The 26,003-nt window shown below is 51.4% G+C and overlaps 1 protein-coding gene across 5 annotated transcripts in view; it reads left to right on the top strand.

Annotated features, from left to right (window-relative positions):
• Positions 1-26,003, top strand: part of UNC13B (unc-13 homolog B) — a 257,459-nt gene that overhangs the window by 190,391 nt on the left and 41,065 nt on the right. For 4 of the 5 annotated variants that reach the window (XM_025207486.1, XM_025207488.1, XM_025207489.1 and 1 more), the window contains 9 exons: positions 237-371; positions 1,208-1,341; positions 2,198-2,283; positions 14,167-14,293; positions 20,721-20,817; positions 22,192-22,335; positions 22,527-22,604; positions 22,902-22,979; positions 23,600-23,632. In XM_025207486.1, the coding sequence (XP_025063271.1) occupies positions 237-371; positions 1,208-1,341; positions 2,198-2,283; positions 14,167-14,293; positions 20,721-20,817; positions 22,192-22,335; positions 22,527-22,604; positions 22,902-22,979; positions 23,600-23,632 (912 nt within the window). The remainder of the gene's footprint in view (positions 1-236; positions 372-1,207; positions 1,342-2,197; positions 2,284-14,166; positions 14,294-20,720; positions 20,818-22,191; positions 22,336-22,526; positions 22,605-22,901; positions 22,980-23,599; positions 23,633-26,003) is intronic. The other variant, XM_025207487.1, reaches the window with a different exon arrangement.

The raw sequence follows: 26,003 nt of genomic DNA, 5'->3' as shown, positions 1-26,003 counted from the left end.
GATTAACTTTCAGAAAAAAAATCCAACTCATGCGAAGAGCAGGACAGAGGAAGCGATTGCTCAGGAGGGTCCTGGACTCTCCTTTGGAGGTTTCCAAGAAGAGGCTGGATAAGGATGGATTAGAAATGGCATGTCCTGTATTCGTGCACTGGACTGGATGGTCCTTGAGGTCCTTTCTCCCCTTATGTTTCCGTAAACCATATCTTGTGATTAACTTCAATCCCCCTTCCTTTCAGGTCCAAGAACTACAGAGTCCGCCCCGAGCCAGTCAAGTCGTGAAGGACTGCGTTAAGGCCTGTCTCAACTCGACCTACGAATACATCTTCAACAACTGCCACGAACTGTACAGCCGTGAATATCAACTGGATCCTGTGAGTAGCAGACAGATATGCGGAAATCAAGGCCGCCAAGTGACTTGAGTTAATACAGTGAATATAATTACTGGAGCTTTCCTAACTTCCACGACATCTTGTGGCTTGCAGGTTTCCAAATGCAGTTTCATCCTAGCCAGTTGATGAGCATTGATTGGGCTTTGAATGAAAGAAGATCTTTATTTTCCAGTAACTAATTGCTTTGCAGATCACTTCTGTGAGAATCAAACATTTATTCCATGATTAGAGCATATATTTGAAAGGGGAGATTTGACATCATGTTCTGTAAGCAACTGCTAATTAGAACAGATACTAGGCTAATAGAGAAAATTGGGTTAACACTGCATACACTTGGTGCTAGATGCTTGTTGCATTGAATCTCGTTTATGATGGGGGGGTTGTGCTGCGGTTGCTGATCTGTACAATAAGCATCAAGACCTAAATTGTTAAGTTTCCACTTGTTGTGGCGCTTTCTTTTTGGCAGCATGCAGGCGGGTGCATTTCTTGTCAGCCCTGGTAGAGAAGTAAATATCAACCATGCAACCGGAAAGTTCAAGATATTCTAGGTTGGAAAGTGTTAGCAACAACTTCATCAACTTGCCCCTGCGTCAAAACCAGAGGCAATTTTTAATACCAAGTGCCAGACTTGCCCTTTAGCGGCATGACTGGTATGCCAGGATGTTTGTTCTCCATCAAGTGACTTGTCAGGAGGGAGACGGGATGTTGGATCCTTCGGCTGGGGGTGGCATATGGAGCGCACATGAAACAGGCGGCATGATGAGAAGTCATCGTCTGGTTTAAACTCAGTACTTAGTTTCCCGTGGCTTCCTTTTCAGAACAAAAATCAGGATCTCCCTCCAGAGGAGCAAGGCCCCAGCATCAGGAACCTTGATTTTTGGCCCAAACTCATCACTCTGATAGTTTCCATTATAGAAGAGGATAAAAACTCATACACCCCTGTCCTAAACCAGTAAGAAGTCTCCATGTCCTTTATGGCTCGTACTAGAAGTAGCCTCATTGTTTGTTCTGCCTTCTGCCTTTTGTGTCATTTGTGTATTGATAGAGAATACTTATCTTGTCTGTCTGTCTTTCTGTCTTATTTGTCTCTGTCTATATAAATAACTTTTTGCTTGGGATGGAAGAGTTTCAAAAAGTTCAGTTTCGATGGAGTTCGCACCCCTACACCTTGCTTATTTCAGTCCTGAGCTCGGTGAGACACCTGAAAACGGGGTGAGAGTTGTTTCTTCTTGTGCAGTTTTCTGGGGTGCACTTTTGAAACGTGCACGTTTGGTGACAGCGTTTTGCACCGGTTTTGGAGCATCGCATTTTGTGCTGTGCTGAGATATTGCAGCGGGGCGGGTTGGGAAAGGGGACCCATGATTGCCCCTGAGGAAGTGAAAGACAAACATCTGATGGCTCTCTGTAGGGAGAGGGACAGGTTATGGTTAGGGATTATGGTTTTTAACATTGCAGAGACACCCGATTAGTGTTGGCAGTGCTGTGCAGTAATCCCAACAAAGACTAAGGAGTCACTTGTGTAAGGTGGAAAAAGAAGAGGTGTAGGAGGGAGAAGCATTGTGAGCTAACACGGCAGGCAATTGCAGTATGTAGCTGTTTCCAAAACCAGGGACTGCGTGGCTGGCGTCTACAGGCCCAGAGCAGTCTTGGCAGCGGAGGTATTTGCAGTGTGGCTGGCACCGTGTCTCCTCAAGATAAAGGAAATTTCCTCCCGGTTGAACTTTTCAGCACATAGATTAGCTCAGGGCTGAATGACATCGCCCCTCATTGTGCACCCCACTAACGCCTCTTCCACATTGCTCACTCAGGTTTCCGCAGGAGCTTGCCGTTGGGAAGATCAGTGCCGAAGTCATGTGGAATCTGTTTGCCCAGGACATGAAGTACGCCATGGAAGGTGAGCGTCTCCGGGGTCTTTCACCGCTGCCAGACCACCTCTAAGGATTAACCTTTTTACGTTCCCCTTCTGTACGAACAGGACTCGAGGCAGAGGGTTACACGGTGATCCTTCCATACCACTGTCTAGAGTAATTTTCCGGTAGACATCAGCAGCACAGGTCACGGAGCATTAGGAAGTGCAGGGATGGCTACAAAGCTGCCTAATCTCTCCAAGCCTTGGTGGTCAAAACCTCCTAACTGTCACTAGAAATAAATGGAAGCTTACAGTTAGTTTTCCCGTGCCGGCTGTGGGCACCGGAGCAGCATGGCCTCACTTTTGCTCCTGGCTCTTCTCTTTGCAACTTGCTGGACATAATTGTTTGGAGCTTGCAGCTGATGTGGTTTAAAACTGCTGCTAGTTACTAAAATTAGTTTGCAGCTGACACTGCTGGAACAGACGCTGCGCGCCGGTGGTTTCCTGGCATAGCAAGGGTTTGCACCTTCCTTGTGCAGCAATCTGCAGTGATCTCCATCATGCCTGTAGAGGCTCCTACCTCAGGAGGGTCCAGACTTTGCCCAACCCAGCTGGCAAGCTGTCAAAATGTGAAAAAAGGGCATAAACCGGGGTAGGCCTGAGCCCTCCCATCTCAAAGGGCCACGTGGTCATGGAGGCAGCTGGTCCCAGCATGCCGGGCTCCATCTCAACTCTGTCCGGCTGGTTGGGGAATCTGTTCTTGGTGTGAATGCTTACCGTGCTTGGGACCAGGAAGGTGCCATAATTTTGTCTGCCACAACTCCAGTCTGTTTGTCTTCAGGCCATCAGGTAATTCTTAAATGCCTCATCCGTGACAAGCAGCTAAGTGTAAAGTCCATTCCTTGATCGTTGGCCTCTGGTCAGTGAGAAAATCCTCTGGCTTGAATCAGTTGTAGGGGTGTTGGAGTAATACATAAGATACCGATAGGCTCCTTGGTCTCCATCCCCAAACTATCAAGACCGTCTTGTTGGTAAGGAAGGATTTTACCATCCCCAGAAGCTCAGGTTATGCCTGGAAGAGCCAGGCCGCTCCAAGGCAGATGTCTCATTCCAGTAGTTGATTTTGGGGGCAGCTGAATTTCATTAGATCTCGTTTAGGGAACAGTCTTGCACAGCGCAGCCTCCCTCCTGTGGGGTGCAAGAGCAGTCCACCCCCACTGTATGATTTGACCATGCTGGGAGTTTGGTTTGCTTCAGCATTTAACAAGCCAGGTCTTTAATCCAGAGCTAATTGTACTAAAACCGAAGGTTCCTGGATCCGCTGTCCCCGAGGACCACGTGTGCTGCGCTCAGTGCTCCTAGCACACTTGGTACACGCAGTTGCTCTCAGTGTTTTGCCCCAAGCCTGTTCTGCTTTTCTCTGATTCAAGTGAGCCGGCTGCAGCTGGAGAATTGACAGCCCTGCAGACGGGGGCTGTGTTTATCCACGCTGCCGCAGCACGGGGCAGGGTCACCGTGACACGGTAGAGCCGGGGAAGGTGTGCATCTGGGGGCAAGTGGGGGAGGTTTGCTGTCAGGCTTGTGTAGCGCCCTGCTGCTTGGCTGAGACAGCAGCTGGTTGACAGGCAAGAGCAATCATCTCTTCCCCATCACGCTGCACTGTTTTGGCTGGCCGCTTCCCAGCTCCTTCCTGTTTGCAACCACTGTCCATGCCAGGAAGGCAGGCTGGAAGGGTGCTGCTTTGTGCTCTCCTGCCTCCGGCTGTCTTGCTCTCTTCTCTCCCTGCACCCCCTTTACCACCATCCCTTTCACACCTTCTCTGGCTGTTCCCATGTGCTCATGAAACTGCTGAGCACCTGTCTCCTGTTGCATCCCATGTTACTATGCACCGGACATTGCCTCCCGTGTGTCACCATCAGCTTAAACTTGCTTCGTTCCTTCTGAGCCCTGCCTGTTCCTCGTTCCAAGTCTCTTGCTGATGATGCCATCCTCCTCCTCTTGAAAGCCGCAGACCCCTTAGCTGCCGTATGCTGAGCATACGGCATAGGGTAGTGGCCGCATCCTGTTACGATGTCCCTCCTATCGCTCCTGCTCGTCACTGAAACTTCATTGATTCCCATCTCGGCCCCTGCAACTCCACGCTCTTTGCCCCTCTGCCTTTCGACTCTGCCCCTCCGTGCTGCTTCTCTGTCCTGATGGTTACAGTCCTGGTCCACATCCCGGTCAGTGCTGCTGCTGCTCTTTCCAGACTCCTCTTATTCCTTCGCAGTGCAATCAAGGCATAGCTGCTATAAATTGCATTTCTAATTATTACACGACTTTGACTTCGGAGCTGAATCTCCTTTGTGAATCTTTCCAGCAGATGGTCAGTGCCCTGGCTACTTCTGCCTCCAGCCCACGACTCCAAAGCCTCCCAACTACGACTCCTACCAGAGTGTAGGAGGGTATTGCCTTGTGGGTTTTCCCAATGTGTCCTGGCCCCGTTCTTGCTGTCCTTTCAGCTGCAAGTTTCTCAGACTTGCTCTGTGTCTGGTACCATGCACCATCCCCCAGGAGCACGGGAATATATAACAAGTGCTAGCAGCAAGAGGAACGTCGATTCAGAGTTTCCATTTATAGAGCAGTTTTGGGTATGTCGTGACTTGTAAAGGAGAATCTAGCGCACTGAAAAGGATTTGCTGGATGAGGAGCTCCAGGACGTGCTAGATGGGGCAGTTTTGTGTATTTGCACCTGCTCAGTTCCCAGTAACATGCCAGTTCGTTCCTGAGACTGGATCTTTGCAACTCTTTCCATGCAGCAACTCCGAGTCTAGGCCAATGCGACTCTAAATCCTTTTTTACTTTCTAGAAACCTACAGTGCTTCTCCCCTGGGTCCCCCACCCCCAACAAGTTTTAAAATAAGTGAAAGCGTCATTACTCTTGTTGCCTTTCTTTTAAAGTCAGGTGTTCAAGTGAGATCATTTTTGTTCATACTTGCTTTTAATAAAACATGCAATGAAGTCATATAAGGACAGATTTTACCCATCTCGGCTGTGGCACTCGGGTGTTTGTAATAGCTTAACCTTGGTTCTTCCTTTCTTCCAATAAAGCTGTGTCCTGAAGCCGAACTCCGCGGCATTATCGGTATCTGCCGAGCTCTTGCTCTTCTCCAGTATGTCCCAGGGCTGTGTGCATTTATTTATCATGATAGAGCAGCAGCATCTTCCCCCAGCACAAGCCAAAGCATATATTGCATAGGAAATAAATGGGGGAGTGGGGGGAGGGTATAGTGTGTGTGCATGTGTCCACCCTTGTGAAGGTAACTACTCTCTCCTAATTGTTCTCATCGTGTTTTTCCTTGTGTCTGTTCCTAAGTTCTGGACAAAATGAGCTCGTTCAACTTGCCGAGTGGTAAGTTCCTGCCCTTTGGTAGTCTTTAGCTGCATGTAGGTAGAGAGCTGCTTCCCTTGCCTTGACCCTCTGGAAAGTAGTTGGCTGTAGTGACCAGTGGCCTTGCACTGGTCTGAACTTGACCTGTCAAGATGGTCCGGCAAAGCTGCTCATGCCACAGGAGGTGGGAGAGCTGCTGTGAAGAAGACTCTTCTTGCCAGCTACCTCCAGCGCTGGCTCGATGGTGATGTCCAACATCCCGAGTGATTCGCAGTGGGACCCCTCATTGGGACCTGTGAATTGGCCAAAAATAAACGAGATCCCCTGAGCTAGCTGCCTGGCCAAGACGACCTACGGGTTTCTGCTTCTGTTCCTGAACTGGGACAGAGACAGCCTAAGCATTTGTTTCCGATGGCATTGCCAAATACGATTCAGTGTAGAAACAGCCTAGCACCTGACTCTGGCTGGTTTTGAACCATTTCAGTAGTCGAGGCCAGCAGCTGGGCCTCTGCTGCCAGTCCTGCCGATGGGCTTTCGACAGAGGGTTCTGGCAGGGATTCGAGTTGCATTGATTTCCCTTGCAAATTTTAGCACCTTTATGTGGTCCCATTATTGTGGGAACCCAGCACCACACAGTCATGAGCATAATTATCCTCTTGGCACCTCTGAGATGGGGAAGTGCTGTTATCCTCCCATTTATCAGCGGGAGAGCAGAGGTGCGAAGTGCATGAGGACTACATCCAAAGAAGCACTCAAGCGCTTCAAAGTTGCTGCACCTAAGTCTTGCAGAGGTCTCTCAAATCCTGGGCTGGTGCACACATCTGTGCCATGTCCCCAAGCTCACTGTCTAAGGGGAACCATTGTGGGCTAAGTATTTTATATAATACTCAGAAGGAGGAAAAACTGGCCTGGTGAAAGGCTGCTGTGTTTGTGCCCTTTGAGTAGTGAGGAATTAGGTGAGCATAAAGCGAAGTTATCAAAAGTCTGTGGTTTTTTTTTTATGGAGGCTAACTTTAAGGTGCCGTGGTGCCTAGGTGCTCTGGGCGCTGCACATGATGGGGGCAGGATGCTGGAGAGATGGGTAGAAGACCCCACACCTGAGTGAGGGTAGAAAGCTCGCTCTGCTCCCGGTTGGTTAGGTGCTTAAGCAGCTCTGCGGGTAAGTTGGCACAGGTTGGGGCATCATAAAAGTCAGAGTCCAGTGCCAGGCCCTGGGGGCACTGAGATGGGCGCCATGCTGCAATTGAAGACGAGAGGTCATTTTCAAAGACCAGCGTTGCATCGTAACGTGCAGGGATGTGGGTTGAGGATTTGGTGAGATTTATTCCTTCTTTGACATCCTCGCTTGCTGCCGCAGGGAGGGAGATCTGCTCGGGAGCAGCACAAGAGAGAATTCACCTTAAAAGTGGGGGCGGGAGGGAGTGTTTTGTGAGCACAGAATAACGTGGAGAAAACGTACGTGCTAAATGTTGAGCGCAAAAGGGATGCGTCGAGGAGGAGCCCTTCGCACTCTTAACGAAGAGGATTCTTTGGCAGGAGGAAGTAAGATGTGACAATTGGGAAATCCCAGGCTGCTTTAAATGCCATTACATGTGTATTTCCATGGGTGTCCTTGGGTGGAAGAGCGGGAAGTTGAGGTTGGATATTAGGAGGAAAATCTCACAAGGAGGGTGGTGAAGCACTGGACCAGGCTCCCCAGAGAGGTGGTGCAGTCTCCATCCTTGGAAGTGTTTAAGACCCAGGTGGACAAAGCCTTGTCTGGGATGATGCAGCTGGGGCTGGTCCTGCTTGGAGCAGGGGTTGGACTAGATGTGACCCCCTGAGCTCCCTTCAACCCTCATGGTCTGTGATTCTAGGATCCAACCTTTGGAAAAGGATGCGCTGGGATCTAGAGCAAAAGACCGAGGAAAGATGCAACTGAAATGTCATCGCTGGGGCAGAAGCCATGGCATGTAGTAGCATTTAGCTTGGGGGACACACATAGGGAGACCTTTGATTAATCAAAATAATTTAACTAATTTTTTTATTTTTTTTTAATTAACAAAAGTGAAGTTATGGATCTTTCTCTGACTCCAAAACACCTTTTTAGACCAATGGTTCACGAGGACAGGAACTTGGAGGTGAAATGATGGTCAGGCAGGAAGTGGATTCACCTGTGTAATTGCCCCCGCTGTTGGAAAGATGCTAGTTCTCAGCACCTTGGCGAGCATTGCTCGGCACCTGAGACTTTGTTATAATCTCCACAAGTGTCACGGTGTGTTAGGAAAGAATAGCAAAGATTAGATGTTATCCTGCCTTAAAGGAAACCAGGGTTTGGGCTGGCTATGGTTTTCTAAGCATCATTTCTCCAGAGAAGGATCCCTTAGGTTTGTTCCATCCATGGCTGTTTCTGGTCTAGATGGTAAATTCATGGGGGAAATGTATAAAAAGTGGTAATTTGAAATACCCAGGCTATAATGCTCACCTCCAGCTTTACCCTCCTGGAAAACTGGCCACTGTCTTGCAGCACGGCTCAGTGCTGGTCTGCAGGGCTTTCTCACCTACGCAGGGAGGCGGCTCCATGATGCAGCGAGTGCAGACTCCAAGCCAAGCGGGACTCCAGCTCTTCTTACCAGCAAAGCTCCTGAGAATAGATAGGACAGCTAGGCCAGCCAGGAGGTATGGTGCCTGCTCCGTTCTGGGCATGTCCCTTTTGGGTAGAAGTAGCTAAGTTGAAGGTAATTTTGATATGAGCAGAGAATGAAGGGACCGGGAAGTCCTAGCTGATAAGATGGAAGGAACTGAACATGAATCAGGTAGGTAGGTAGGTAGATAAGGAGGCCGGACTTGTCCTATGGAGGATGAGACCTCGCTGTGTGCATGCATTTGGAAAGTGTAAGCTCCCAGAAGGATGAGCATGGTGCAGGGTCTCTGAGCAGGGAGTCCACGTTCATCCTGATGGAATAAAATTAGCAAATAAATTCTAGTTCGGCCATCAAGAAAAGAGACTTATTGGACAGCGAAAGGAAGTGGTGGAAGCCCAGCTGGCCGTCTTGAACATGAGCTGGAGGTCTCTGCACCCCTCTGAGGGAAGGGTTAGAAGCTTTTAATAGCTCTTTTCCAGCTGCAAGATGTTTGTGTGCTTGTGGATGACATCTGCAGGGGAAACGAGACCTTTTGTAGAACAGTTGTGGTTGGAGGGGAAAACACAGTCCTTGCTGGAAAAGAGCCGCGTGACGCCACTGAGCTCTTGGCAGTTCAGTAGGTTACCGAGCTGAACGGAAATCCACAGGGGCTGCCAGCTCCGAGAGTTTTCCCACTTAACACATCTCAGAAGAGGTCGAGGGTTTTGCTCCACTGTGCTGAAACGCGGGTCACCCTCGGTGAAAGGATCAGGAGTTCGGTTCTGCCTGAAGAGATATGCTGGTGCTTTCTGCAGCTGCAGGCTGTCCCCGTGTTGCTTTCAGTAGCTTCTGAAATCCTTCCCTTGTATAAAGGACCGAGGAGGCCAGCACGAGTAGCAGGTCTCTGGGTGGGAAGGGCGGCCTGAGGTAGGCTGTGGAAGGGGCGATGGTGGGTCTGGGTTCATCGGTTTTCTCTGTTCCCAGCTGCGCGCGTTTCTTCCTGGCATTCACTGTTGTCTCTTCTCTGTCCCAAGCCCCACCGGTCTTCCGTGTGCGCCAAGTCCTCTTTTGCGGTGGTGAGTTTTTGTTTTCTTTGTGCCCCTCTCCCTCTTGGCATAGGTTGCAGTAGACGCCAGTCTCCAGGATCCTGCTTCGGCTGCAGCTACGCACCTTCCTGCTGCTCATCCCGGGAGCGTTTTTATCCTGGGCCATGCATTCTGCTGCAGGGAGCATACGCGTTAGGAAGGGACGTCGTTATGAGACCCGGCTTCATTTTAGCTTCTCTGCTTCTAGCACGTTTTCTTCTCTAGCTTAGTATATTTTCAGAGCAAGCAGATTTGATCTTATCCTTCCTGGCAGCTCCTCCTGGCACTCACAGCAGCTGGGGGGTCCTTCCCTGCCCCTTGCTTGCACCCCTCCAGAAGCTGAGTGCTTAAGCACCCCAGCTCTTCCCATCCCTTCTGGTTTACTCTGCCCAGCCTCCCTTTCTCTGCTGTCTAATCCTTAAATAGCCTAGCTAGAAGAGTCCTGATTCCTAACATGTGCCTTCAAAGTATTTTTGTTGCAGTTCTGTTAATTTGGAGTCATTAGGGGCTGTGGCCAAATGCTGCACCCAGGGTTAAACATTGCCCTGCCATGTTGCCTATTATACTACGTATAAGTGGGCGTAATAAGTATGTTCAGTGCTTTGGGGAGGGGCTCTATGCTGCAGCATCCCATTCCTGTTATAAAAGTATTTATAACCGAAGCTTTCTTGAGGCTCAGGGTCCATGCTCACTACGTAGGGAGGAGGCTCTTCTGGCTTTGACATTCCCAGATGGTTGCAAGAGAGATGGAGAGGCTGCAACGGAGATCCAGATGTATGTTAGTGCTGGTGGTCCTCCTGCAGCCTGGGGGGGTGAAGGAGGACGGGACCTTCTCTGCCTTATTGGGCTGGGATGTCGTGGGGAATCGCTCGGTAAAACCACGTGGGTCCTCTGAAGGATGTGCTGGCAGAGATGTTGGGGGACTCGGACCTATCTGGAGTGCCAGCTCCCCATTACGATGTCAGGGTGGCGTTTCCAAGAGTCTCCCCAGAGTAGTCCTGCGTGGGTTGTTCTGATCTTCCCTCCAAGGTGCACGCTGAAGTTTATGGACTTGTCTTTTGAAAGTGCAGCCCAGGATTGAGGAGGTTTTTGAGAAGGATGAAGGCCTTAAAAGTCCTGGTCAGGTCCCTGGCTTCCACAGGGACATGTTGTTCGGGGGTAGTAGGGAATAGTTGGTCCTCCCTCAGCAAGAGCAGGCTCCCAACGGTGGAAAAGGCGAATGTTTTCCTTGTGTGGATTGCCAAATGACATCAAGTTAAAGTGTGTGCAAAAGGGTGGGGTAGGGGATGGGGACACTTGGTTGTTCCCATCCCATGGTAAGCGGACTTGACCAGGGGCAACTTCCCCGTAATGAACCAGCTAATGGGTGGCACCTCCTCCCCTTTGAGCCCAGACTAATTGGTTTGGCTGTCAGCAACCTTGGCTAACGAAGGTGCTGCACATGCGCTCTGGGGCTGTTGGAGGACCCTGCACCCAACTTGCAGCCTCCTGTGCCACCCTGCTCCTTGGGACCCATCTCTCCTGGCATCAGGCGAGTCTGCTTCCGATTGCCGGGCCCCGAGCGTGAGCCGTGCGTGGATACTCCGTTTGAAAGCCGAGGCCAGACTCTGTTCCAGTGCCGTTCTCCCACAAGTCGGGATGGTACGGATGAACGAGGGGGAGAACAGCCCTCTGCTTTGCTTCACCGTTGCCACAGGTCGAGAGGCACCTGGAGCCCATCTGCTCTGCCCCTGCTGCGCGGTGTCTTGCTGCAAGTTGGAAGAAGAGGTGTCCATATTGATTCAGGGCGGGCAGGGAACCAGCGTGCTTTTTGATCGTGCTGGAGGGAAATGGCTTTTTGTGTTTCCTGCTTCCTCTCATTTCCTGTATACAAGGAGAGGTTGCTGAGGGCTTGGCCATGCCTTCCTGGCCCTGGTAGGACTGGTTTGGAGAGATGTTGGCCTTGCCTAGAGAGCATCACTTAGTCTTCCCCGGTGTTCCTGCATCACGGTAGGGCAATGCGTCTGGACCTTGTCTCTCCGCCAGAGAGCCTGGTTCCTCAGCTTCTAGGACACGAGAGGTCTTCGATTTTACCAAGTGAGATCAGAATAGTCTTTTTGGGACTATTGTTTGTTTGACTTCCCTCCTGAGCCCAGGTGTGCACCACCAAAATAAGCCCGCTTGCTCCAACTTGGACGCACCAGGGCTTTCTCCGGTGTTGGAGGTTGTTCCAAGCTCTCCTTGGTTATGGCAAAGGTCTGCAGAGCTGCTGGTTTTCCCCAGCCCAGGAACTTGACATGGTTTTGGAGACATCCTTTTCAAACGTTTTTGCAAATTTCTGACCGTCAGTCCAGGAGCCTGTGGATCTTGGGGGCATTGGTTTGCGCTCAGACCTTGAGCGCCGACTCTGTGCCGCCTCTTGCAATTTCCGACGGTCAGCACCTTGCCGGGAGCGTCTTCGAGTGTAACCTGCCTGATACTGCCTGTTACACAGAGACGGCACACGGTAGGAGCCTCACCCCAGGTCTTCTGGCTGAAACAGGCTTTCATTGCAATGCTTGCTCTGTCTCGTGGCCTGAGCTGCTCATAAAAACCATGTGTCCCTCCTTTATAGAAAAGTTATTGATCTTGCGTCTCAAATACTTCTCCTCAGACAAGGCTTTGCTATTTAGCAAAGTCGTGCAAATCCAGAAAGGAAGTCATGATTTCTGGATTTCGTGCAAATCCAGAAAGCTGCATGATTTCCTTGCAGCCTTCGAAAAAGGACTTGAGGGCGATGCCCCGCTTTCTCGGAGGCAGGTGGGCCTGGTGAACTGACAGCCGCTTCCGTCCGCAGGAACGACTCGACTCTCGAGCAGAGCCCTAGTGCCACCACGCAGCAAAATTAATCAAGTCCTCGTTGCCCGTGGGTTTCCTTCCTCTTGCAAGGGACACGGGCTGCACGATCACGACTCTTTGTTCCCGGCCTTAATGTTAAATTTCTCACGTAGCTCTTTGCTCCTGCAGCTATTGCCGAGAGGGCAGGAGCTCATCCGCTGCAGAGGGAGAGCGCGGGGCACGTCTTTGTGAGCACTAAGGCAATAACAGCCTTATTAAGCTCGAACACGAATGTGGTCCTTTCTCAGTGCCCCTTGAAAACAACTTTGGGGGTTAATGGATCGCACGCAGCCTGGCGTGCTAAATCGGCCTCCCCCAGGGATTTGCCCATAGATTGACATTTCAATTTCTTCCCGAGGAACTGGATGCTTTGGGGTTTTTTTCAGTATGACATCTCTAGGTCTGCTACTCGTTATGAATCCATCTTCTCCCCTTAGAGAACAAGTCTGTATTAGTGCGAGGAAGGTTTGTAAAGCTCGTCCCTTGCTTGCATTGCTCTGTGACATGGCAAAGCTCATCGAGTTGCACGTGGGGAGAATTGCATTTTTCATGGGATTAGCTGGAGGTGTCACCGGGCGGCTGCATGTCCTGGTAGCGGCGGCCTGGACGGCAGCGCTGACCGCTGCCGGTGGCGGCACGGCCAGCTGTGGTGGCAGCTGTTTTTCCCCCTGCTCCCGCAAAGAAGGCCGCTTGGTCCCCTGAATTGTACTACCGGGAATAGGTAGCAGCCCATTTCTCCTTTCTCTGTGCTGATCCCGACAGGAAAGGACGTAAATACGTTTTGAAACTCCTGCAGAAAATATCACCAAATTTACATTACAATAAATGCTGAGCTCGTGCCTGGAGACCTTGCCTATCACGGTCACAGAACCGCTTAGAAACGTTAGGACCGTGACTGCGGATGTCATGAAAAGCCACATATTTAAATGCCTGGCATCTGCCGTGTTGTGCTGCTGTCCTCTGTGAGCATCCCTCTTATTTGTGGCTCGTCAGGCGGGGCCTGATCTGAGCTCAGTTCAGTTAATGGAAAGACCCCCGCTGATCTTAGTAGGCTTGGATCCAGCCTCACGTAGAGACTGACGGAGACAGACCCGCGACCTGGCAGCTGCATTTGTGTCTGTGGACAAGATTTCCTGGAGATCAGGTGTAAAAGGGGAGAGTCTGAGGAAGGAGTCAAAGTGGTGGAAGTCCCCGAGCAACGTGCAAACAAAGTGCAATCCAGGCAGTGACTGCAATAAGGCACGTGCCTGCTAAGGGATCTTTTAATTGCCCCCTCCCCTCTCCAGCGTAGGAAGGGGTGACCTCGAGCTGGGCACAGAGCTCTCCCTGCCTTTACTGTTCTGCAGGCAGCTGGGACAGAGGCTGCAGGGTGGGATAAACTGCTCGTGGGAACTGGTGAGAGACCCGGTGCGGGAAGTGCTGTGAAGTGGGGATGAGAAGGACTGAGCCCCGGTTAGATGAGCAGGTGTAGGTTATACTGCTTTCGTGTCTCCTTCCATCAGCGCACCTGACGCCGTCACCGCGGCTTGGCTGGATGGAGGGAGGAATTGCTTTCCCTGGAGCTCTGCCCGCCCCTTGCCCGCCCTCCCCATCCCCGTGCCAGCAAGAGCTCAGCGCTACTTGACTGATCCCAAAGTGGCTCCGCTGCTCCGAGTCCCCCTCGGCACCCCGGTCCCTCGCTTCAACCGTTCATTTCGTAGGAGGTTGAAATCCAGGATATCTCATTTTAAGAGGACAGGCCATAAGCAATTGCTCTCCGTTTATTACCATGACTACCAGAAGCTCTTCAAAAATAGAAGTCTTAGAGGGAGCTGCACAAATAAACTCCAGAGCTTGACCCGCTCAATGCTGAACAACCCCGAATTGTTGCAGAAATCCCAGGCCACTTAGATCTTGTGGCTTTGTGGAGACGTGGTGTCCTAAACCCAGAGCGGGCTGAGGGAGACCCTGCTCCTCTACCCGGCGCAGCTAATGGCCTAATTTCAGACCTGACTGCCTGCTTTCTTCCCCACAGAGCACGAAAAGAACCGGCTGTGCAAGAGCGCGGACTATATGAATTTGCACTTCAAAGTGAAATGGCTGTACAACGAGTACGTCCGGGACCTGCCTGCCTTCAAGGGGAAAGTGCCTGAGTATCCAGCGTAAGTGTGTTGTATCCGCTGTCATAAGTCCCGTTGCTTGCACACACTCGTGCCTCCTTCAGTGGGTTCACTTGTCTCTCCCATAGCCTTCTCCTGACTTTCCATCCCTTTCTGCCTCCTGTGCACTACGTGGACAGACAAAATTGCTCTCTCCCAGCTCTCTCTGGTCCTGCTCTCCATCACCTTCCATTTGGTGCGGTGTCTCAGATCAGTCTCCAGGAAAAGCGGTCATGACCAGAGGTATCCCTGGCACGTGCACACTTACGGGATGTTGTTTGAATCGGGTCGGTGGCCTGGGCAAGCTTGAGCATGCAGGCAGTTGTGAAATGCTCAGTCTGGTCAGATGACCGTGGCTTTTTCCAAGGATCATTTGGGTAAATATTTGAAACCCCTGGCAGAGGAGGGAGTCCTGGCTAGTAGTGCTTCTTTAACAGGCACTTTGCTTAGTGATGCACTGTCAGCATCTTAGATCTGGGTGCAGTTGCACCTGCCTTTCCTTCCCTGAGCCAGAGCTCTCCTAGGTCTGCTCCCCTGCAGCAACCCTGTCCTCCTCCCTGGGCCGACGTTGGTTCTTATTAGGAGAGCTGTGGCCCCTGGCTTGTACCTGAGACTTGTCGTGCCTGCGGGCAGCACCATGGCATTAAATGCTGGAACCTAAGATATATCGTGAATGTGGTACTTGGGCTCCTTGCAGGTTGCCAGTACGGCATCCAGTTGGACGTTGGCAGTTTGTGTGTGCCTGGTCTAACGTGTCTGACTTGGGACATGCGGTGTAATGACTGTTCCCAAGGTGCGTAGCCCAAATCCAGATTATTAAAGCAATGGGAGGGAGTGTGGTGGGTCCAGTGCATAGGACTGGAAGTCTTGGAGGCTTGTTTTTTCCCTCTTGGCTCTGCCTCTGCATCACTGTGACTTTGAGAGAGTCATTTTGACTGCTCTCTCTCTTCGCTTCCCCATCTGTGAAATCAGGATAATGATGCTGAGCTTTTTATTTTTTTTTTTTTTTTAGGGAGCCCTGCAGTCTGGGGATGGGAAATGTTGTCTGAGTGTCATTAAGTCTCAGTACAGATAGTCTAGCTCGCTGGCTGTCTGTAGGGTGCCCGTTACCGGGGTGTACCTGCGCCTTCGTCAGCATCCTCTGCTGCTTAACGATGCTAAAATTTAAAGCCTTAAAAACATAACTAACTACATCTTAAGACTGTTTCAATCACCTTGCTCACCTGTCAAAAATATCCCTGTGGCGCCAACCATAGCAGCGGGTTAGCTTCCTTAGACACTAATTTGCTCAGTCACATACTATTTTTAAACACCGCCATGCCATTAAATGCAGAATTCTCTGCTTCAGCTTGAAACATCAGTAAGCTCCTCAAGACGAACCCAAATGCCATCGTCCAGACAGCAGCAGAGACTTCTGCTCTCCCGAATAGGCAAGGGGCTAAGTGCAAACCTGTCTAGGACCCGGCGGTGTGAGAGAAGACCCGTTTCTGGTTGCAAAATCTGGTGAAGGTTTCCAGGTGCTGACTCCTACATTTCTCACTTTCTTTCAACTCTCCAGCCTCACTTTCTGAAACTGCTTTAGCAACATAGCCAGCAGCTGAGCAAAGGAGCCTCCACCCGTCCTTGTCAGCTGAAAGCTTCGAGGAGCCAATTCCCCAAAAGCAGTACATTTTTTTTTTTTTTGTCCTTCAGTTAAAGAACTGCTTACTCTGTCTCCTTTCAGACATGTTAGCTCACATCTGGTAGCACTGTCGTGTCAGACTAGACATTTTTGGGTAGTCCAAGGCATTTCTGCCTTTCTGACTTCCGGCGTAGACGGACTTGCTGGTGATTTCAGTGTCCAGTGATGCCAGTGTTAAGCTGTTAGATTGCAGCCGGTAGCTCCGGGTGGTCCTATAGCTGCACAAGTGCAGCAAAACTGTTGCAAGTTGGCCCCTGTTAGTCCTGCCTGTTCCTACAGCAGGATAACAGGTGCATCGTAACAGGTGACTACGTCCTCTTTCAAATCAGTTAAGAGTCGTCTGTCCGCAACCCGAGTGCACCAGGGGAACAAGTACTCAAAGTAATAGTAGGTTTGGCCTCATCCAGAAAGCCCTGCCTTTGCTTTCCTGCCTGTTGTTTGCGCGCACAGTTGATGTTGCTTAGGGGTGTCTTTGTGTGTACCCAGGGACTTAAACACGTAAGCATCGTGTTTCTCATGGAGCTCTGGCTCAGCAGCAGCTCTGCAGAACAGGACCTGGGGGGAAGTGGACAACAATAAACCAGACATGAGCCAGCAGTGTGCCCTGGGTGCCAAGAAGGCTACCGGCATCCTGGGCTGCATCAGTAGGAGCGCTGCCAGCAGATCCAGGGCAGTGATTCTTTCCCTCTATTCAGCACTGGGGAGGCCACATCTGGAGTCCAGTGTGCAGCTGTGGCCCCCCACTACAGAAAGGATGTGGACACATTGGAGAGAGTGCAGTGGAGGGGAAGGAAAATGGTTGTGGGGCTGGGGGACAGGACTGGTGAGGAGAGGAGGGGGGAAATGGGCTGATTGAGTCTGCAGAAGAGAAGACGGAGGGGGATTGAATAGCAGCCTTCACCTCCCTGCAGGGGGGCTGCAAAGAGGATGGAGCTGGGCTGGTCTCAGTGGGGGCAGATGGCAGGACAAGGAGCAATGGGCTCACGTTGTGGCATGTTAGATTAACTGCACGGTCAGGCTGCAGTTTGCAGAGGACGTCTGCCTTGTGTCCTCTAATCGAGTCAAAAAAGCACCACTTTCACCTGCACATCACAAGGCAATCAGGGGAAGAAGGGTATTTGCCACCTAACAGCAATTAAAACCCTCCTGTCTGAAATGAACTGAGTTTAAATAACTTCAGATGCAGTTTCTTCAACAAATATTTTTAAATACCTTCCTTCATCCCTTGGGTCAGGGGTTAAATGTCTTCTGTGATCAGGGAGTGCTTCCCTGTGTCGTTCACGAGGGCCAACCTTTGCAAAGTCTATTTGAATGGAGTGGGATAGCTCTGCATTTATGCTCTAATTGGAAGTTGTTTGGCCCAGTATGCGTGGGAGCCCATGGAGACGACAGTACTTTCTACAACTATGTAATTAGGTGCTTCAAAGTGGTGCCAGCTAAGGATGGCACAGAGGGGTGTGATTTGCTTTGCCCCCAGAGCGACTGCAGTTCATGACCCAAGTACTTCGCTTTGCATCCTGAGCATTTTCTTAGGAGAGCTCTCCTGTCGGCTTTCTAGGGTCTTCCCTTGCTCTTTGCCTAGGCAGTTTGGTCAGACAGCGAAGCCATTGCATGAAAGCAGATTGATTGATTTATTAGATGTATAAGCCACTCTCCCCTGGAACAGCTTGGGGCAGCTTAAAGTATGAGAGCAAAAAAACACACATGCACACAGAAAAACCCTTAGAAAAATGAAATAAAACATTAAAATACAGCAGTGCAACAACAAGCTTCCCCCGGCAATCCACCCTGCCATCCCTCTCTCCGCTGCCCCTCCCCTAGGAGGGACCCCTGTTCCTCTGTCCCCTCTCTTACTGCCTCCCTGTAGCTGTCCCCCCTGCCCCACTCATCCTCCTTTTCCCACCGGAGATGCACATTATTCCATGTAAATGGTTATAGCTAGAAATGCAGCGACCTGCCTCCCCCATCTCCACCTCTGCAAGTGTAGCCCCCACCCCGAGGAAGCCCGCAGGCAGCCTGTGCCCTTCCCCTGTTCAGCTCCGGCGGCTGCGCGGTGCTGCAGTGGGTCCTGGCCCTTTTCCTCTCTGGACTTGGCTTGCAGAGCGGGTGTTTGCAGGGGTGGGCGGCAATGTCAGCAGAACGCATCTCTCACCGAGCTGGGCCCTCTCTGCATGCTGCTCAGAAGCGCTTGGTGGCCGTGCTGCCCCATTCCTGTGGGGTAGGCTCTGTTCTGTGCCCCAGGTGTGAACTGTGCAGTCGGCAGGGGCTGGTTAGTCATCTCCCCCTCTCCTGTGCAATACCCGCCAGTTGTGCAATGGGCCCTCGCCCTGCCTCCTTCGTTGAGCTGGTACAGGATGGGGCAGTGAGCAGCTAGCATCTCGGGGCCCTGGCGAGAGATGGGGGGCTCCTGATGGTGCTGGAGCTCTTGGGCCAGAAATGAGTCGTGCCGAAAAAGCAAAGTTTTCATTAGGAAGAAAAGTTGTCCCCAAAGCTGGAGTCCTACCGCGCGTGCCAGCCTGAGCCTCTCGGCAGCGTTGCTGGGGTGCAGAAAGCTCTCGATGTTCCCATTGTCGTCTCGGTCGGGTGTTGCGGCTACAGACGAGCTGCCGCTGGCATTTAACACGGTGCCAGTTGTCGTCGCCAGCGTTAGCTTGGGCGCGCAGTAGATTGCATAGCACGGAGGATATTTAAGGTCACCTAGCATGCTTCCAGTTTGCGCTCGCTCGTGCACGCACACGCTTGCTCACACTTGCTCTCGTCTGGCACATTATTTCGCATCTTTTTCAAACTCCAGCAGCCCATAATTAGCACCATTTGTCTGAGCTCGATGGTTTGTTTAGCGAAGGTTGCGCTCTGTTGTGCAGCTCTGAGTGTTGTTTTTTTTTCCAGGCATGGGCATCTTTTCCCCTGATTTGCAAGCGGCATGTTTGGTAATATTTGGAACCGAGATTTGCCGCAGCTGCGGTATTTGAATACTTGCATACGACAGAGCAGGGTAATGAATTCTCAGCAGACACTTCATCCCACTGAAACCTTAAACGATGCGCTGCTGCTTAAACACTGACACAAAGCCCTCAAGAAGACGGAGCACAGGGGGTCTGGCTCTCCCAGGATCCATGTCCTGTTGTCGGCCCTCTTCTCCTCTTGGTTACGTGTTCGGTTACCCCACCTTGACTTCAGTGGGGTTTCTGACACTGTAACCCATGATGCTCTTATTAGTAAGCTAAAGAAATTGCCGTCTAGATGACACTACCGTAAGGCAGGCACATAACTGGTTGGACTGTGTTCTCAAAACGCAGACATCAACGGCTTAATGTCCGACGGTGATTGAGGTGTCAAGTGGGATTCCCCAGAGGTCAGCCCGGGGCGTAATACTGGTAGCGATTTGGAGAGTGGGACTGAGTGCACAGCTGGCAGATTTGCAGATGACACCAATTTGGATGGAATTGCAGATGCTTTGGAGGGTGGGATTGGGATGACACTGATAAACTAGAGAGAGAGCCCACTAATTGAATGGAGTTCAGTAAGGACAAATGCAGAGTCCTGTACTAACGGAGAAATGCTCTCGTGCACAAGCACAACTTGGGGAATGACTGGTTAGTTAGGCTGTGGCAGTGCAGCAGAAGACCTGGGGATTATAGTGGCCTGTGAGCGGAGTCAGACTCAGCCGTGTCCTTTTGCTGCCAAAATAAAGTGGGGGGTGGTTTGCGCTAGCATCTCGGGCTGTATTAATGTGAGCATCACCTGCAAGGCAAAGCAAAGCCTCCGCAGGAATACTCTGTCTAGTTTTGGCATTTCAAGAAAGATGGAGACGCATTGGAAAGAGTCCATCACAGAGCAACAAAAATGATTTTAGACGTCTGTGCTGGAAATATAACATGCAAGGAAAGGCCGGAGAAGAGAGATGCGAGTGCGCGTTGGCTCTAACTGTTTGCAAGTACAAGAAGGGTGGTTGTCGAAGAGGATGAGGTCAGCTCTTGTCTGCGGCCGCAGGAGAGAAGACGAGAAGTAGCGGTCTTCAATTGCAGCGAGGGACGTTTGAGTTTAGCTTTTAGGAGGGACTTTGTAGCCCTGGGGGTCAGCTAGCACTGGAACGGACACCGGGAGAGGTTTGAGTGCGTCTGTCGGCAGAAGTGTGGATCAGACGCACTTGAATGAAACAGTACAGACAGGGATGATCTGCCTGGAGCAGGGACTTGGACTAGTTGGCCTCCTGCATCTCCTTCAGCCCTATTTTTCTAAGGCTCGGTGCTCGATGGGCACTGCTGGTCCCCTGCACCTGGGTCCCCACCGAGGGATGGCACAGTGCCACCACTCAGCTGTTAAGCTCTCGTTACACGAGCATCCTCCTAGTCAGGGTATTCCCTGAAGGTAGAGGATGACAGGCTACCCCAGAAAAGACCCCCACTCCCCCCTTTCTCCACCCCTGCAGGGTCCCATCACTTGCAAGCACAGTGATAGGCAGCTCTCATGCACCAGTGTGAACGGTGTGCCGGTGCACTCGCATGTCAGCTGCCCTGGGAGAAGTGACCAGGTGGGAGCGCGCAGGTAATACTCGGACAAAACCGTGAGGAGGGTGCATCTGGGCCTCTAGCACTGGACCAAATGGGGGTGCAGTCGGTGACCCTGCTGCTGTGAAGTTCTTCGCACGCCGAAGTGTCTGTCCCGTTCTGCACAGACGTCCCGAGGTTCGTGTCTGTGACTGCATTTCTCGTGGTAACTCGCTTTCTGTCCTTGTCCCTGCTGCAGGTGGTTCGAGCAGTTTGTGATGCAGTGGCTGGATGAAAACGAGGAGGTTTCCCTCGAATTCCTCCATGGAGCCCTGGAGAGAGATAAGAAAGACGGGGTACGTAGGTCCCTCTGCTAAGTTGTAACTGGGCTCTTCAGTGGCCGGGAACGCAGCAGAATTACTGCGGAGTCAGAAGCTTTCCTGCAAGCCTAGCCTCTTTGGTGTGGTAAACAATTTGGAAAACCCTTTATCTTGGGTCTTTGTCCCTAGGGCATCTTGAACCGTTTTAACCTAATGGGGAGATCAGAGCCGGGTACTTCACAAACTCTTCTTTTTGCTTCTTCTGATGTTAGATCTCTATCAGCAAGTGACCTGATATTCTCCCATCTTTCTATGCCTGTAAGGCACATCATTGAATCACAAGACACTAGATGTGTGTAATCATGGTGGGGCGAGCACCCTTAATCCATCTGCATAGTAATCAGATCATTTTTAGCCTAGCAGAGTATTCCCATGAGGCGGTAAAGAGGCTTCCAGGTGTTTCAAAGACTCAGCGTTTAGCAGCCTGCTTCAGTTTCAACGTGATCACTTGCTTGCCTTTCCTCTTTTTAATATAGAGAACTTCATTTTCTTTCCCTGCTCTCGAATTAAACTAACACATGTCATCCAAGGCATCAGCAGTGCTTGCTGCTCCCCAGTTTTTTTTAGTCATGGTCTGTCTGATCTGGGCCAGTGCTGTCACGAGGAGTTAGGAAAGGTACATCTCCATCCGGGTCCCAGTATAAATCGACGGCGATTGCCTGTCCAGCTCCTTGGGGCCCGCAGGAGAAGTCGCTAATTCTGGAGCGAACGAGTTCAGTGAGGAAGGAGACCCGCTCCTATGCGACAGACAGTGCTCAGATGGCAGAAGACACATGGGAGACGGTGTTTCCATTTTGGGCTTTTTGAATGACCTATAGAGGCTTTTCAAATAAAACCCAGGAGCAACCTAAAAATACTAAATTCACACGTAAAAACACAGAGGAAATCCCGATGCTTGTTTAACAACTCGGTCATTAGAGCGCACAGTTCTGGTTTGTTAATTTTCTGCTCCTTTTGCGTGGGCGGTGTTTGCATTTCCGTGTCTCCAGCAGCATTGTCTGAGGGGGACTGCGTTGCCCGCATGTCGTATGACATGGACCACGTCGGATGCACGTTCTTGGGAGCGTGTGCAGCTAGATCGTGTAGTCTTACCGATGGGAGGAGGCACAAGCTGCCGTAGTAGCCTGCAAGGGTGAAAACTCCGGAAATTACTGTTTGTAATGAGCCCCACACCTGGCCAGAAATAGCAAATTGCTGTTTGCCGTGTAGTAGATTTAGTAGACCCCCCGCAATACCTTTAGAAATCAGTCAACGCACAGATCCCCCCCAGAGAGGTAGAAAGACTTGTAGGAGATGCTGGCTGCCCCCCGCAGATCTCTTCAAAGGGGTCAGCGATTGCTGTGTGTTCAGTTCCAGCAGACGTCGGAGCACGCGCTGTTCTCCTGCTCGGTGGTGGACGTCTTCACCCAGCTCAACCAGAGCTTCGAGATCATCAAGAAGCTGGAGTGCCCAGACCCGGTCATAGTTGCTCACTACATGAGGAGGTTTGCCAAGGTAAGAGAATAGCATTTAGCTCTTCAACTGCTCCCACCTGCACAGGAGACTTCTTAAAATACTCGGAAGGATCCTGTCTTGTTTCTGTTTGGGGCTTGATTTTTCCTTGTCACGTGCTGCAGACCTCCCGTTGCCGCTCTCGGCAGAGGAGGGAGAGTGACGCTGTCGGTCGGTGTCTTTTGTCTTGGCAGACGATCGGGAAGGTGCTGATGCAGTACGCCGACATCCTCTCCAGGAGCTTCCGGTCCTACTGCTCAAAGGAGAAGCTGGTGAGAAACATCTGCTGTGTTTTGTGCTTTTCCTCTTTGAAACCCAAGCGCTGTTGAATTGTTCTGTGGCAGCCAAACAAGAGCTTGCAAGGGGTCCTCTGGCTAAATTTGAGTGAGTGGAGACTGGGAAGCTATAACGAGCGACTTTTGAATGGCCCCGGGACTTGGAGTTTTAACCTTTGTTTGCCCATCCCTAAAACAAAGGGACTCATAAGCACGGACTCGACCTTCAACAGGATGATGGAAAGCAATTGTGCGATCCCCCCATCGTTAACAGGGCTTCGTTCGTTCTTTCAGCCCTGCATCCTGATGAATAACATCCAGCAGCTGAGGGTACAACTTGAGAAGATGTTTGAGGCCATGGGTGGTAAAGAGGTAAGTGCAGCTGGCTGGCGATGCCCCCCCCATAACTCTTGCCCTACTAGTTATTCTAACCATCGTGGCACCAAGAAACTGCAGTCAGGACTGAGGCACATAAGTGTGAAAGGGCACACTTCTGGAGATGTGATGTCTGGTGTCACACAAGCCACAGCAGTGGTGGTTGCGAGCAAGAGCGGAGGAGGAAGGAACGGGGGAACTAATAACAGCACGCACTCGTGTGGCTGCAGCAAGGAGGCTTCAAGCCTGGTTTTAAATGAGATACACATGTCAGTGAGCTGTCCATCCATCCATCCACCCATCCATCTGTCCGTCACGGGCATAAGCCATTTTGAGTAGCACGTAAATGCAGGCCAGTAGCTTTGCTTGGAATAAGTGATCAAAAGGTAACGTATTTCACACACACGAGTGCATTGTGACACAGTCCTGCTTGCTCTTTTGAGAACTGGGGCCGAGTTTATCAGCACTGCTGCATTTCCCAGTTCCTGTGGGATACTTTGGGCAGTGTAGCAGGTTCCAGGGAAATGGAAAGAATTGTGTTTCCAGACTTGCTGTTTATACCGAGGGTGGCCGGCTATAATCTGTGTCTCTCTCTTCCCCTCCCTTTGCTTTTCAAGACTCAGGATGCTGAAGAAAAGGAAGCTGCCGATGTTAGGAAAACAGTTGTTTTTCTCAAGCCTGAGGGCATTTCCCGTTGCTGTGATGTGGTAGACTGCTCTAGTCTGAATGCTGAGAGGCTAACTCCATGGTGGCATTTCACTGAAATGCAGCTCAGCTTTCACTCTGATCTGCTGGTCCAAGCGTCTCTGGTGCTCAGTGGCATAATTCCAACAAGTGACAACCGCAGTGTCATAATCCCAACAAGTGACAACCGTCCTCGTTCCCTGGCTGAAGCAATGGGGAGCTAAAAGGTTTGCTCCCTCCGCTGAAATGTTCCAGCAACCTTGCCCACGTTTAGGCCTGCAGCCAGCCACGTTGTTGGCTGCTGGCTGTATTTCCCCCCACAGCCTCACACCTATGGTGCAAAGTGTGTAAATAGGCTTAAGAAGGTGTTACTCGCACATTTTGGTTTCTAATAAGCAACCTGTGCTTGTCAAGTGGCCTCACAAGACCCTGGGTTTTGGCCTCTGCTCTTGTCTTGCAAAAGTGCTTCTGCATTTGGCATGTAATAGTTATTGGATCATGTGGATAGACAGCAGTGGGGTAGCTTGTGCTGCGGCAGTGCACGTCTCCAAGCCGGACTCCTGCTTTACCCTCCTGGCCCCACAGACCTCCCCCTTTGGCTGCCCAGCTTTAAGAGGAAGGCTGGAGAGTGCTCTTGGCTAAGCCAAGCCCACAGCTTGGGGGGCTAGGGCATTTCTATCGGAAGTGTGAGCTCCAGGGTCAAGCCCTCTGAGTGAGGAGGGGCCGTGGATGCGGGTCTCGCTCTGTTCCCCTGAATCAGAATGAAGTGCTGGCGTGGATGCAGTGAAGTGGTCGGTGTTGCCAGTTCAGTCTCTCCTCCAGGTTTATTGCATGCACAAGCCATCCCACTGCTCAAGCAAAACCCCAGACAGCCGGTAAAGCTGTTCTTTCACCAGCTTTCCAAATGACGGCACGAGGACTCATCTATCTAGGCATTGTCCCGGCACCCCTGGACCCGCACGGTCTCCTCTGGCTTGCTGACACTTCCCCAAGCTGAAGTTGTTTCCTTAGTCTTTTATACCCTTTTACAGCCCTCGTCTGTAAAGCACTTATGCTCATGCCGTAGCTCCTCACCAATTACCTTTTCCAGGGGCTCTTTCCTCATCCATCTGTCACTGCCACCCTCAGCCTGTTTTGACCTTCCTTCTCCCACCCGGGCTATCCTCGGGTCTTCTGCTTCTCTGTTCGGTCTTGTTTTCCTGCGTCTTCAGCTGTCTGCATTTTGTCTTGCCTACAGCACTCGTAGCTTCTGTGCTTAGTTGCCTCCGCGCTCATTTTGCTTTCAGCTCGTGGTGTCTGTTCAAAGGAAGGGAAGGAAAACAAACGGCATCAGTTATACCAGGGCAGCTTTTCACTCCCCCAGGGCAAGTGGCCTAACCAGGAGGCTGTTCAGCTAAGAAGTGGGGAGATTCTCTTCCTTTTCATCCTTCTCCTCCTTCGAGCAGGCGCTGGTTGTGTTTTTTGTGACTGATGCTTCCCAGGCTCACGGGGATCTAGACGCTTCTCTGAGGGGAGCAGGATCCCTGCCGAGCATGAGAGACTGGAGTGGATCCCCTCTGGGCATGTTCAGAAGAGCAAGGTGAATTGCAAAGGGGGGAAGAGCTAACATCGGCCTAGGCGGCCCTAAACGCCCCTCATGCAGCCGCCGTTGCTGGTATCAGCACTACCTCCCTGCTTAAAGGGGAGCTGGGTGTGGGCCTTTGTGCTTTTGGACTCAAGTGGCTCTTGCTGCACCTCCTTTTCACTGCATCGTGGTGTAAGGAAGCTGTAGTCCAGCTTCACCCAGATGCAAAAGGCCGTCCTTGCAGAGGTCCAGGTGTTTGGCAAGACCCTCCTGCTCTGCACGGAGTCAGGTGAATTCCCCCCAGACTTTCCTTTTGCTGCATCCGGCCTCCGGTCTCCTCGAGAGGTGATCTGTCAGCATTACCCCGGCGTCCAACCAGGCGAGGAGACGGGCAGGGAGCTCAAGTGCAGATCCTGCGACTGCCCAGCCGGGAGCTCACGAGCCTGGTGCCCGGGGACTGGGTGCGAGAGGCCATTTTACATGCCTTCTTTTCCCCTTGCCCAGCAGCCACTGCTCACCAGACACGCTTCATTTCAGCTGTGCCAGGTGCCCGAAATGGCTGGCATCACCAGGTTTTCCTCTTGGCATCCAGTTAGTACTCTGCTGCCTAGAATAACTCCTTGCTAACCCCCCTGCCGTGCTGTTAGAGCAAACGTGGTGTCGTCCCGGTTCGTCTAGTGGCTACCGTGATAGTGATTAGACCTGGCTACTGGCTCTCACATAGTAAGATGACAGCCCTGAGAATAGAGCTGCCGACATGCGAGTCTCCAGCT

The sequence above is a fragment of the Alligator sinensis genome, unplaced genomic scaffold (genome assembly GCF_000455745.1).
Source record: "Alligator sinensis unplaced genomic scaffold, ASM45574v1 scaffold783_1, whole genome shotgun sequence".
NCBI lineage: Eukaryota > Metazoa > Chordata > Crocodylia > Alligatoridae > Alligator > Alligator sinensis.
The sequence above is the reverse complement of the archived record's forward strand: the minus strand, read 5'-3'. Positions and strand labels throughout refer to the sequence as shown.